General features: G+C 42.7%; 1 protein-coding gene across 8 annotated transcripts in view; it reads left to right on the top strand.

Annotated features, from left to right (window-relative positions):
* Positions 1-13,363, top strand: part of ARPP21 (cAMP regulated phosphoprotein 21) — a 207,830-nt gene that overhangs the window by 127,638 nt on the left and 66,829 nt on the right. For all 8 annotated transcript variants that reach the window (XM_048511050.1, XM_048511045.1, XM_048511047.1 and 5 more), the window contains one exon: positions 9,471-9,701. In XM_048511050.1, the coding sequence (XP_048367007.1) occupies positions 9,471-9,701 (231 nt within the window). The remainder of the gene's footprint in view (positions 1-9,470; positions 9,702-13,363) is intronic.

The following is a 13,363-nucleotide window of genomic DNA, read 5'->3' as shown; positions in this document are numbered from 1 at the left end:
TTTCTCCAGATTTTCATAGATAATTGCTACAGTGGGGCCAAAATGGTATCAGGTGCATAGTTTCCAAGTTCTTTTCTTTCCACAAACAGGTCAGCACAGGAAAATGTATTATATGCAGTGGTCATAAGAAACTTGTATTACTTGGCAAAACCCATTCAAGCCCCTAAGGTTTGTCTCGCTCAGCATGGAGGTAATACAGAATGAAGGAATGAAAGCAAATGTTAACAGTGGGGAACGGTGAATATATTTTTATGTCTGTTTAAAGTTCGTTTTGTATCCATGTACTAATTTTGATTTTAATTTTGCAGTCGCAGATTAAAGAGTGTAGTTTTGTTTTTCTCAGAGTTTGTGATGATTCAGCCAGTAATTTTGTAACGTAAAATAGGTGTGATCCAGCCAGCTTTTCACCTAGTGTGAGGCCCCTTCTGCACATGTAGAATAATGCACTTTCAATCCACTTTCAATGCACTTTGCAGCAGGATTTTACTGTGTGGAATAGCAACACCCACTTGTAAACAATTGTGAAAGTGGATTGAAAGTGCATTATTCTGCATGTGCGGAAGGAGCCTGAGCTAATTTCCCTCCATTCTGCAGCCCCCATCACATGTGGCTATTGTACATGCAGATTCCTGATTGTTTTTTGGGGGGGAGGGGGGGTTGTATTTTGTTTGTTCTTCAAAAGAAACTTTTCCTTTCTTTAACACCAGCAGAAAAAGTGATTGTATCCAACTCAACATATTGTATCTTTAGCTCTAATATTGTGTTTTTATTTAAATTCCCAAAGGAAATATCCTAAAGGAAATATCTGTTACAACCAGATTATCTGTTGCCACGAGGAGGGGAAAGAGAGGCTGAGGGACCCACACAGGGGCGTAACGAGGCAGCCCTGGGCAAACTGTAGCCCTGGGCAAAACCTGAGTTGGATGCCCCCCCCCCCCATGGGTGGCCACTCCACCATGACCAAACTTTTTTTGCACCAGGACATTGGTACCTTCAGGGGGTGCATTTTTAGACATATCATCCTTATGCTGTCCTTATGCTGCTCCCCAAGTTTGGCGAGGTTTGGTTCAAGGAGTCCAAAGTTATGGACTCCCAAAGGGGGTGCCCCATCCCCCATTGTTTCCAGTGGGAGCTAATAGGAGATGGGGGCTACAGTTTTGAGGGTCCATAACGTTGCCCCCCCCCTGCACCAAACTGCACCAAACCTGGGGGGGTATCATCAGGGCAGTCTCCCGATGAAACCCTGAAAGTTTTGAGACTGTGCCTTCAGAAATGTCCCCCCCCCCCCCCAGCCTGCAACCGCCATGGACAGCAATACAGAAAACTCAATGCAGAACAAAGATTATTGGACAAATTTCTGGGATGTTCCTGCAGGGGGCGCACTTTTGGATGTATTGGCACCAAAATTTCAGGGTATCATCTGGAAACTGTCCTTATGGTACTCCCAAAGTTTGGTGTAGTTTGGTTGAGGGGGTCCAAAGTTATGTACCCTCAAAGGGGGTGCCCCATCCCCCATTCTTTGCGAAGATGGGGGCTACCCTTTTGAGGGTCCATAACTTTGGACCCCCTGAACTAAACTGCACCAAACCTTGGGGATGCCATCATGACAGTCTCCAGATGATACCCTGAAATTTTGGTGCTGATACGTCTAAGAATGTTCTCCCTGCAAGAACATCCCAAAATTTGCCCAAGAATCTTTGTTCTGCATTGAGTTTTCTGCATTGCTGTCAGTGGGGGTTGCAGGCTGTGGGGGCACATTTCTGAAGGCACAGTCTCAAAACTTTCAGGGTTTCATCAGGAGACTGCCCTAATGATACCCTCCAGGTTTGGTGCAGTTTGGTTCAGGGGGGCCAAAGTTATGGACCCTCAAAACTGTAGCCCCCACCTCCTATTAGCTCCCATTGGAAACAATAGGGGATAGGGGCACCCCCTTTGGGAGTCCATAACTTTGGACTCCCTGAACCAAACCTCACCAAACTTGGGGGGTATTATACGGACTGTCTCCTGATGACACGCTGAAATTTTGGTGCCACTAGCCTAAAAACTGCGCCCCCTGCAGGCCAAAAATGGAAAACCACTAAAAATACCCAAAAATGAACCCAGCATTTTGATGCCCCCCACAAGGTGATGCCCTGGGCAGCTGCCCACCTTGCCCAATGGGCATTATGCCAGTGGGCCCACAATAAGATTTGGGACAATCACTTTTTGAGTAAGGAAAGTGACCACAGCCTGTATATTGGTTTTGTGGGTTAAGGAAGCAGAGGCACAGCATAGGGGGCAGATGTGATCACTGGATAGCACCCTTGCTGCCCCCTGTGATTCCCTGCTCCCAGGTCCAAGCGCTGGGGGAACCAGGAGCAGCAAGAGCGTGGGGGAACCAGGAGCACTGGGGGAACCAGGAGCGGCAAGAGCGTGGCAGCCATCTGGGCACTGGCCCTAAATGGAACTCCTCCTTCCTAGGGGTGTTAGCCACCAACAGCCCCCGCCTGGCCATGGTGTGCCAAGGCTTGCCGCACACCCAAGGCCTCCTGTAGGGGGCCCTGTAAAATGGGGAAGGCCAGCACAAAGGCTCCTCCTCCCCAAAATGGATCAGTCCCCATCCACAACCTGCCTAGCTGTGACTAATTAAACAAACAGCAAACAAATAAACCCACAACAATTGAAACCAGAAAAAGGCAGAGTAGGTGGATAGGAAAAGCTGGGAGAGTGTGGAGCTGAGAGGCAGGAGGTCACCTGAAATGGCCAGGCCATGGCGGCTCCACCCTTCAACCACCTGAACCACCCACAGTGGCCAGGCCATCTGAGTACCGTGCTGCCTGCATGGCAACTCACCTTCAATCTCCCCCTTCCTGCTCCCAGGCAGCAACACTGTTCCCCATTAAGTCCCAGGCCATTCTTTTATAATTAAACTAAAACTGTACCAAGAACAGTATAGTTTAACATGTTTACCAGAAATCTTTACCAGGTCTAAGTAAGTTGTAGAAATCATGATGGGGCCTAAGAAAAGAGGTAGTCTCAGGAATATATAAAACCCTAGCTGTGCCATTAACTGATTATGAGTACTAAAAACCCAGAGTTATTTACATACATGTACTTACATAATGGCACATTTCAGTTCTTTATATAGGGGTACTTATATAATGGCATATTTCAGCTACAGGAATGTTTTCCACTGTGGAAACCTAACACAGTTGTCTTAGGTCTTATTAATAAAATTTTGTTTGTCATAATACTCCAGAACTTGGTAAATACAGAATGGTGTTTCATCTAAAATTATTCTAGGAGGCTTTATTATCTGCAGCTCATATTATGAATGTAAGTGGGTTTAATAAACCTCACATCTGTGCCTTCCATCAGTTTGGATTCTTACCGAAAGAGTTCAGCTTTAGTAATGATCAATATTGAGCACTTAATTCTTTCACCTTCAGAATGTTTTACGGAAACTAAATTAACCTCAGTTTACTAAGTTTTTTTTAGCCAAATCTCAGTAATGTGCTTCAGTAATGTGATGTGATTTACTTGAGCCAACAGGAGCTGACTAGAGAACTGTCAGCAAACTGCCAGCTGACTAGAGAACTGAGCAGCAGTGGCATAGTGGTTAAGAGCAGGTGCATTCTAATCTGGAGAACTGGGTTTGATTCCCCACTCTACCACTTGAGCTGTGGAGGCTTATTTGGGGAACTAGATTAGCCTGTGCACTCCAACACACGCCAGCTGGGTGACCTTGGGCTCATCACAACTCTTTGGCGCTCTCTCAACCTCACCCATCTCACAAGGGGGGGCAGGCAAAGGGGATTGTAAGCCCCTTTGAGTCCTTACAGGAGAGAAGGGAGGTGTAAATCCAAATTCTTCTAAGAAGACTGCCTTCCAAGATACAGAATTCAGATGAGCTCTCTCCTGAATGCCTACACAAGTTCAAGTATAATGGAGAGACAAACTCTGAAAACGAATTCTCTATGCTATCATAGGTCTATAACCTAGAAGAAACACCTTGGTGAATTCCCTGTTTCAGACCAAACATTTTAAATATTCTGGGCAAGCTCGTAATATGAATCTGTTCTCTTGGGTGTATGGGGCAAGTTGTGGAACCAAAGGAAAGCTTTTCAGCTTTAATAAGATGGAGCTTTGCCTCTGTGATTGACATATTGTGTAGTCTCCATACTCTCTAGTCAGGGCTGCTGTTTCCACTTCGGTACCTGGGCAGCTGCTCTTAACTCTGCTTTTGACAAGGGATCAAAAATGGGAAATAAGAGTTTTCTTCCCTTGATACATACAGCAAACTTTGCTGGACTTGATATCACAGTGCAATGCAGCCAAGATTCTGTCCTTGGGCCCACAGCATGATTTCACAGAAAAAGGAAAAGTGACCACAGAAGCATGTATGTGTGTACACAATGACGTGCATTTTGGAGGGTGCTCAGAAACAGTGAATTGGCCCCTGTAACAATCATTTGCTCATACCTGGGGCGCAGAGTGACAAAATTTATCACAAGGGGCTTGCTTGTATCCAGAGCATAAGAGCTAATGGAGAAAAGGGTTTTCAGCTCTCACCCCAGCCAGGTGGAATGCTCTGTCAAATGAGACCAGGTCTCTGCGGGATTTGTCACAGTTCTACAGGGCCTGTAAGATAAAGCTATAAGGCCTGTGGTTAAGGGCAGCTGTAGTATTTACAACAGACCTAGCTCCTTCCCTATCCTTACCCCTTTCCCTTTCCCCCTTAGCATCATGGGTTGACACACCAGGAACTGACTGCATTTTAATGTTATGTATTACTTTAAGTTTGGGCTGCCAGGACCAGGCTTACCTTACTCTTGCGAAATAGGAGTATTTCTGGATAGTCCTATCCTATATCCCACATCAGTGTTGATAGTAACCAGAAGATAAGTAGTGCTATTTTGTTATATAGCCCTATCAGTGGCATGCTAAGGGAGGGGAGGGGAGGGGAGGGGAGGAGAGACATGGCCCACCCATCTGGACATGGCCCACCCACCCTAGCAGAGGGAGGGGTAGGGGTGGGTGGCATGCAAGGGAGAGAGAGGGAGCTCAGATGAGGAAGGGCCTCCTACGAATCCAAACATTACATCAGTAGGAAAAACTCAATGTGTGGGCTTTGATCTCTGGTTGATCCCAGGGAAGAAGCAACTCATCAGATATCATAAATTATTGTCAGGAAGGAAAGGGGTGTTCAGGAAATGGGGAGGGAGCAAATCCTCACCCTTCAGGCCTATTCCACTTTCTTACCCCCCCCCCCCTTCTGGCTTTCAGCTGCCACTTTTACCCTCCTCACACAAAAGAGACTCTAGTAAAAGCTTTTATATTAAAACTTTCATAATCTTTTTGGTGCTAAAAGAAGCACTCCAAATTATATATTTTTATGAAAAAACCTTCTCTGAGAAGCTTCAGCAATTCAGGTTTTCTACCCTATATAACCCTTAACGATCAATCACCTTCAAATGAAATCTCATACGATAACATTAAAAGCTACTTCCGTGATATTAAAACATCACGTTAGTTCTAGAGTGATTAGAAATTTTAAGTGCTTTGGGTGTTTTTTTCTTTTTGAAAATCTGTTTAATTTTAAAAGGTTGTCAAGGACCAGGAAAGAAAAAGGCTGTGGAAATTCAATGAAGTAGAGGGGGAAGGGAAACTGGTTGTCAAAACAAATTCGTACTTGCTAGTGCAGGGATATAAAGCAAAGCTGTCAGTCAGCCTGAGAAAGTCTGACGAAATAATGCTAGGGGTGGAGAGATTCAGAAGCGATTACCAACTGAAAAGAATGATTATTCAAAGTAACTAAAAATATTCAGTCTCCCCAAATTGTACATTGTGTTCTTCTACAGCAGTTTAAGCCATCTGACGGTTTCCTGGTTACATGGGATATAATTGTTAAGTTTTCTTTCTGAATTTCCTAAAAATGATCAGATGGTGGTCTTTCAGCCATGAGAGAACTGTGGAACTTCTTGTTCAAAGGCGGTAGACTTGTGAGTGCCACTTATAGGGACAGACCTCTAGAAGGGAGCTGTTGCCATCATGTTCACTCTCGCTCATGAGTTTGCTTTGACCAGTGTTGGATCTTTGGTCTAACGTATCAATGGAGCTATGTTCTTCATAGAGATGAGCAGATTTCCTCAGTTCCATTCCTTGGGGTTGGATCCAGACACCTTTTCATTCATTCACCCCCCTCCTTCTCTACACTCAGACCCTCTTCCCACAGGGATTTTGTACATGCAGGTAGCACAATTCTCAGCATAGCTTTGTTTGTTAATTAGCCAAAGATGTCTCCTGCCTTTTTCACCAGAAGAAGAGGTGATGGGTGCCAACCCTCAGTTGTACCAGAAGTTCACTCTGTACTTCATTTCAGTCTTCTTTCATTCCAGTTGAATTAATTCTTGAGTGGGATCATGCAGGTTATTACAGGTTTTTCTTTCATTCATTTGTATCTTAATTCTACCATTGTTTGTAGTTGTGCACATTGGTTTAACATGATCAAAAGCAATCTTGATGTAATGCGATGTGTGATATTTGTGTGGTGTCTTACTAAGATACATATGCACCCCTGTGCTCTGGTCACAATTACATGGGAAGAATCTTGATCCAGCCACACCTACTGTCACAATAAGATTGCTTTTCCCTATGTTTTTTCCATTGCATACATGCTCAGCAGTAATGTATGGAAGGGCTAAAGACACAAACAAACTAAATGTTGTGGAACAATAGAGAATTGCTAGACACATCAGTCCCACTTTGGAAACCAGACAAGATAATTCAGAATTTTAAAATCAAGGAAGAAATTTGCATTGGAATTTCAGAAGCATTTCATTTGGAGTGATAGGATACAAGTAGGGTCCATCCCAGTGAGGCTTACATCTGAGCAAACGTGCCAAGGATGAGGTTGTGCCTACATTACTTAGCTACCTTTCAACTTATATCACCCCTCCCCCAGTCAATTTTAATTTAAAAGCATAAGTATGTCTCTTGCCAATAAAATACTACCTGTTGCTCATATTATGAACTATAATGGATAAGAGATCTGCATTATTAAAGCTATAAATCAATACTAAGACTGGAATTGAGAGTTAATAATTTAACAAATCACTCGAGCTACGCTCCTGAAATTTTATGACATCATCGAAATATTCAATTAGAATTCTGTAATGTAATCTATAGAATTGCAATGTCAGCATCACTTGTAAGGGGAGCATTAATAATCTTTAAAATTGTTCCCCTCCCCCTTCTTTGTACACAGCTGTTTTCTATGTTAAACCATCTTTGTACATGACTTTCATTGTGTGAATATTTCCAATAATGAATGAAATGTTGAGTATAATTTACTTTATGAATTTACCAATGGGAGAATTCTAAACTGAAGTTGGTTAGCAAATAATGAGCTGCTATCAGCACTGAAAACATTCATAAAAGGTGAAGCGCCAAACATTTTTTTAATGCTGACTCCCATAACCTGATCCAGTAGACCTCGAACTTCCTGATGCACCAAAAACTCACTGGGTGTTTTTCTCTTTTCTCCTGTTTCTGACTCCTTTCACTGACCATTCACAAACTGACACTGGTAATTTTTGATTTCTCAAGTTTTAAAAAAATGAGAAATATTGAAAATTGATGGAGAGCAAGTGAAATTTGCTGATCAAAAAGGGGGAGATAATATGAAGGGCAAGAAAATAAACAAGCCGTATCCTGTAGAGAGGATGCTTAAATGAAAAGGGAGGGCTGGCATTTTGGATAGATGTCACAGTATAAGCCCAATTTCAATTCATTTCCTGTTCAGAGACAAAGAATGAAAGAAATGCAGAGGGCCAGGGTGTCTGCACATGGTACTTTTTAATGACCTAAAAACCAGAAAGGGAATCAGGCAATGGATAAGTGGGTTTGAGCGGCATCAGAGAATCCAGCACAAAAGGCACAAAAATGGGTTAACAAGAGCATTAGGAGCAAAAGGAAGAACATGCTGCTTAATTTCAAGGCGAAAGATGAAAAGTTATCAAAAGGGGCAGAACAACTATCTCATTAGATATATGGTTTTGCATTCAATCAGGAGATGGATTTTTTTTTAAGGTCAGGTCTTTATACCATCTTTGGAACAAGGAGGAATGTATACTGTTTGCATTTATTTGTTTGTTTACCCAATTTATATATCCTGCCTTTCTGTGTTCATCAGGGCCACAAGAAGGGCTAATGGATTAAAAAAACTGTGCAAATAAAGGCACATCTTTAAAACCATTAAAACAAAAGTAACTAAATCCAAAGTTAAACTTCACAAACATATTCCATCCTGTGATGTGTCTGCAAAATAATGTCAATGCATGTGAGGCTAATTTTAAGGAAGAAGAATCATATATAAAAAGGAATAAAGTTTAGGGTTACAGGCTAATCATTGTAATTAGGACTGCCAGTTGTTTAATGATCTTTTAGTTGACTAATCACCTCTCTTCCAACCAATTAATCATTAATTGATCAATTACATTTAAATTAATTACTGTGGTACCAAAACCTCAGTGTGAGATACTGAAGTAATTGTAAGACAAATTAGGTGGAATAAACAGTAGCAACCATGGTTAGAAAGAAAGGCCTTCTTAGTATTTCTTTTTCATTTTGTTCTATTTCCTCACTTTTTCAAATGTGAAAATAGCAATGGAGGGGGGCATGTCCCCCCCATGGTTGTTTCAACACATGAAAAGGTACAGGGGTAGGGGAGACAAGCCCAAACAAGCTAGGACTCTCATGGTACTTTAAAATGTCTTTAAAATGGCAGTGCCATCCTTGTGGTAGACGCGAGAATGCTGTTGTATTTGATTTGGTCCGTACACTTTAATCTTAAGTATACTTTCCTAGGACTAAACCTGTTGTATATATTTCAATAGGATTCGTGTAAGAAGAAGAAGAGTTTGGATTTATATCCCCCCTTTCTCTCCTGTACGAGACTCAAAGGGGCTTACAATCTCCTTGCCCTTCCCCCCTCACAACAAACACCCTGTGTCGTGGGTGGGGCTGAGAGAGCTCCGAAAAGCTGTGACTAGCCCAAGGTCACCCAGCTGGTGTGTGTGGGAGTGCGCAGGCTAATCTGATCAGCTGATCAACTAACGATGGCTCTTTTAGTATTCATTCTGACTTGTAACTGTTTGAGTTTTCGTTTTGTGTAGGGCATAATGCCGAAGTGGTATATGTCATTTTCACTTTCCCATGGGCTTTTATTCTGCTGGCCTCTAAGGAATCACTGCTCTCTCACACACATCGTGGTTCTCAAACAGCATAAACATGCTTTGAACCTGTGAATGTTTCCTAATGCCAAATTTGCTATCCATGTAGTTGGAAAGATCTTGGCGGATCTTACAAATAAAAAAAAAAATCTCTGGTAATACTGTGCCAGTATAGATAGGGTATACATGTATGTGTCCATCGTTTCATTTTATCCTGAAAGAATAGCAATTTTATAGAAGTCTGGTGTCTCTTTGCAGGTTCAGAGTCTTCCAGCAGTGCTGGGTCCTCAGGATCTCTCTCACGAACACATCAACCTCTCCAAAGTGCACCTGTTGTCCCTGGAGTGACAGCGCCTTCTTCAAGCAGCCTTTCCTACACAGAGAATGGGATGAATGGCCAGGTCATACCAAACAACACCAGCTACATCATACTTCCACTTGAAGCTGCAGGAATACCACCAGGAAGTATCCTGCTCAATCCACACACAGGTCAGTCGGATAGTAATTTTCATTTTTCTTATAATTTTAGGCAAATGACAACCTGTGTAAAATTTTGAACTGGGACAGTCTAGAAATGTAAAATACAGTTTCTGAGGAGCATATGTTTTCATGAGCTATTGGTTTTTCTGTGAGGATCTGGTCATGTGGACACGCATATTGTTGTCAGAGGTGCTCATAGTAAAATTCTAGTTTTGGAAAAGTAAATTAAGCACAGAGTGTCCTTGAGGACATGAAGAATATACTTGCAGGGTTTCGGAGAGCCGTTTTAGCCTTGCTCCATCAAGAAAGATTCCCTTTGAGTCCTTCACACCACCCAGACATAGTCAAAATATGCTACAAAACAAACTACATGACCTGCTAGTACTATAGTCCTGTAGAATGACCAAGTCCCCTGGAACTTTGTTTTCCTTGTACCAGGGGTAGGCAACTCCCACCATGCATGCAGGCAAGCAGCAGACCAGGCCATTTTGCTTGGGGCTTCTTCCAATAAATTGAGGCACTGGCAGCACTTCAATGGCCAGTTGTGCAGAAAAAGGCAACAGGCATGGCTTAAGTCCAACCATCTTTCTTCCAATCTTGAACAGTTGCCACCTCAGTCCGAGGGGCATCCCTGAGATTTGGGTTGCACCAAGCATGTCTGGCCAAGTACAGCCCATGGTTTTTCCCAGCATACCAACATCATTGCACCTAAATGATCCATTTTTTTTCACTATTTGAGCCTAAAAGGTTGCCTCCCCCTGCTCTAGACCCATTCCTTGTGCTACTCTATACACCTCCCCCATCACTAAGTAGTCATAATCTGCCTTCCATTATTTAAAACTAAAGACGAAGGGCATCTAGTTTGACTTCCAGCCTCTTGTTCCAGAAACTAAATGGGGAGGGCTAAAAATGAAGATTCTGGGCGATAGATGGAGAGTATAGGATGGGTGGGTTGGGAACTGATTCAGAAAGGGAGAAAAAAGTAGAATAGTTAAAGAAGATAAAGGAGTTTAGGGATTTCAGAAATGGCAGTAGTACCAAAGAAGGTTATATCTAGAAATAGATATTGGCCAAAATGAAGAACGGAGCTAGATGAATGCATTTGTTTTTATACCTGGGTCTTGAGTGCAAACAATGTTTTGTTGAGGAGCATGCACTTTGGAATGAGATTGGAATGAGTTGGGGCTTTGGGAAGCAAGATGGAGGTGAAGGAAGTCTGATCGAACATTCACCTCAAAGAGGCAAGCCCTTCTCCTTCCAATGTTGTTTACCTGCCCTCGATGTGTAAGGACAAAGAAACCAGTGTCTCTCTATGAGACTGAAGCCATAAGAAAGGATGACAGGAGCATACGGGACCAACCAGAGAGCCACCATTACATTGTTGACTGTATGCATTGGCCTCTGAGCATGTGTGATGGCTGTTAAACCATACAAATCACAAATGACTTCTTGGGAACCTTGGTTTCTGGGCAGAAGATCTTTGTCATGAGAGAAGTCTCTCACACAAAGACACACACGCACACACATGAAGCTGCCTTGCACTGAATCAGATTCTTGGTCCTTCCTGGTTAGTATTGTCTACTCAGACTGACAGTTGCTCTCAATAGTCTCAGATGGAGGTCCTTCACGTCACCTACTGCCTGATCCTTTTAACTAGAGATGTTGCGGTTTGAACCTGGGGCCATCTGCATGCCCAGACGATGCTCCGCCACAGCCCCTCCCATGCATAGAGAGGCAGTTTGTATGATTTACTTCTTAACTGTTTATGACAAGCAGCACACAAGCATTAATCTCTTCAACCTTCACACGATAGCAGTTCACAACTGCAATAACTCAGGAGGTTCCATCAGAAGCAGTCAGAGCTGCAGATGCAGAAGGGCCAATCTGATTCAAGGGTTTGACTCATTCCCACACAGTTTTCCTTAAACTGGCATCCAAGGACAGGTATTGTTATCCAGCGGAAACTGCTTGGTCTTGTAAAGAGTCTCCAGAAAGCTGATAAAAGAAGGTGTCCTTGAAGTTCATAATATGGACCCCCTGAGTACAAAATGCACGCATGAAATGTCCAATCAAACGCATTAAGTGAGTTCTTTTAATCAGTGGAGTATAAATGAAGTAAATAAAAACAAACTGCTTGAATAGTTGGTCCATATTGGTTTGGTTTGAAACGTTATAGGGAGACTCATCACTGAGGTACAATTTTTAAGCAATTGAGAAGTTTATAAAGATGGATATGTGGTTGTCCCTGTAATCAGAGTCAGAATTTCAGACAATACACAAAAATAGTTATAATTCATTGCTGCTGAATGAAAAATGTAAACATTGCCACTCATCAGTAAACAAAGCGCTAAAATTCTGCATTCCTTCATCCGCTATCTACCATCACAGCCAATAGTGTATGGGTAAAGTCAAGGGAAATTGTTAAGCATAACTTTGTCAGTTCAGTCACTGGGAATGGTTGGCTGGAATGATATTACTAATGTTAGTGTCTGAATAGAAAGGTCTGTAGAATCCAGTTATTGCTTAAAAGAAAATGGGCTTGGGTCATTTACAACAATGCTATAAAATCTTCAAAATGTGGCAATCTTCTGTCTGTACTGTGTGACGGATTCCGCCAAAATCCCATTAAAAGGCCACATCTAAAATCTGTAATTAATATATTAATCTGTCACTTATATTAACTGATGTGCTCATCCTTACAAAGAGTGTCATAGCAGGCACGAGGTGTTTTTAGAATCAGATATTTGTACTGATGAACAACAAGAACAGGGAGCTTAAAATGTTACAATATTGAAATGTACTCTATCATTGGCTTTCCTAGTCCTGTTTGGTGTGTGATAAGAAAATGATTGAAAGAAATCTTTTTGCTTCCCCAATGCCTCTGTGCCACTGCTTTCTGGACTCTTCATGCCATCTTGAGGACTCAAAGCATACAAGCCTGCAGCGTGCTTGTAATTAGAATTTGGTTGGAATCCTTAGAAAGTATTGTGTTTGGCGTGTCATGTCTATGCTGTGTGTGTAGCATTCAAAACTTGATGCAAAAGGTTGTACATTATCTAGTTCAAAGCAAGAAATGGTGGTTGTATGAAAATTGGGTAACTCGGCTTGATGTGAGATGGGGAGATACTTAAGATTTTCTCGTTAAATATCCTTAAAGGACAAATATGCTGTTTCAGGACTAACAAGCATTATTAATTCCAGCAGCAAAAAAAATAATAGATAGCTGATTGCCTGTAAATTGGAACACTGCGGCTGTTTCTGCACGGGCGGAAACAGCGCCCTAGGGATGGTTAAAAACACTGTCCCTGGGGTGCTGTTCACACAGCTGGTGTTGCTGCATCACAGCAGCACCGTGCTTGCCCCCCTCAAGCGGCGCCAAAGCACTGCTTTCAAAACTTGCTCAATGAGCAAGTTTTTTTTTTAAGTAGCATCTCCACCCACTGCTGTGCAAAAGGCAGCAGGTGGTAGGCGGCATTTTCCCCACGCCGCTTTCTCCCCCTTTTACCTCCTCTTGGCTGCCGTCACTGTAGCCAAGGGACACACCTCTGGCCTCCATCCCTAGAGGCGTCACCATGGCTATGGGGGCGTGTCCCCTGGCCTCTCTGCAGCGTCTGCAGCCAAGAAGAGGTAAAAAGGGGGGAAAGCGGCATACCCCGTGCAAAGGCAGCTCC

Source organism: Sphaerodactylus townsendi, linkage group LG11, assembly GCF_021028975.2.
Source record: "Sphaerodactylus townsendi isolate TG3544 linkage group LG11, MPM_Stown_v2.3, whole genome shotgun sequence".
NCBI classification, from domain to species: domain Eukaryota; kingdom Metazoa; phylum Chordata; class Lepidosauria; order Squamata; family Sphaerodactylidae; genus Sphaerodactylus; species Sphaerodactylus townsendi.
This window is presented reverse-complemented; position numbering and strand designations above follow the sequence as displayed.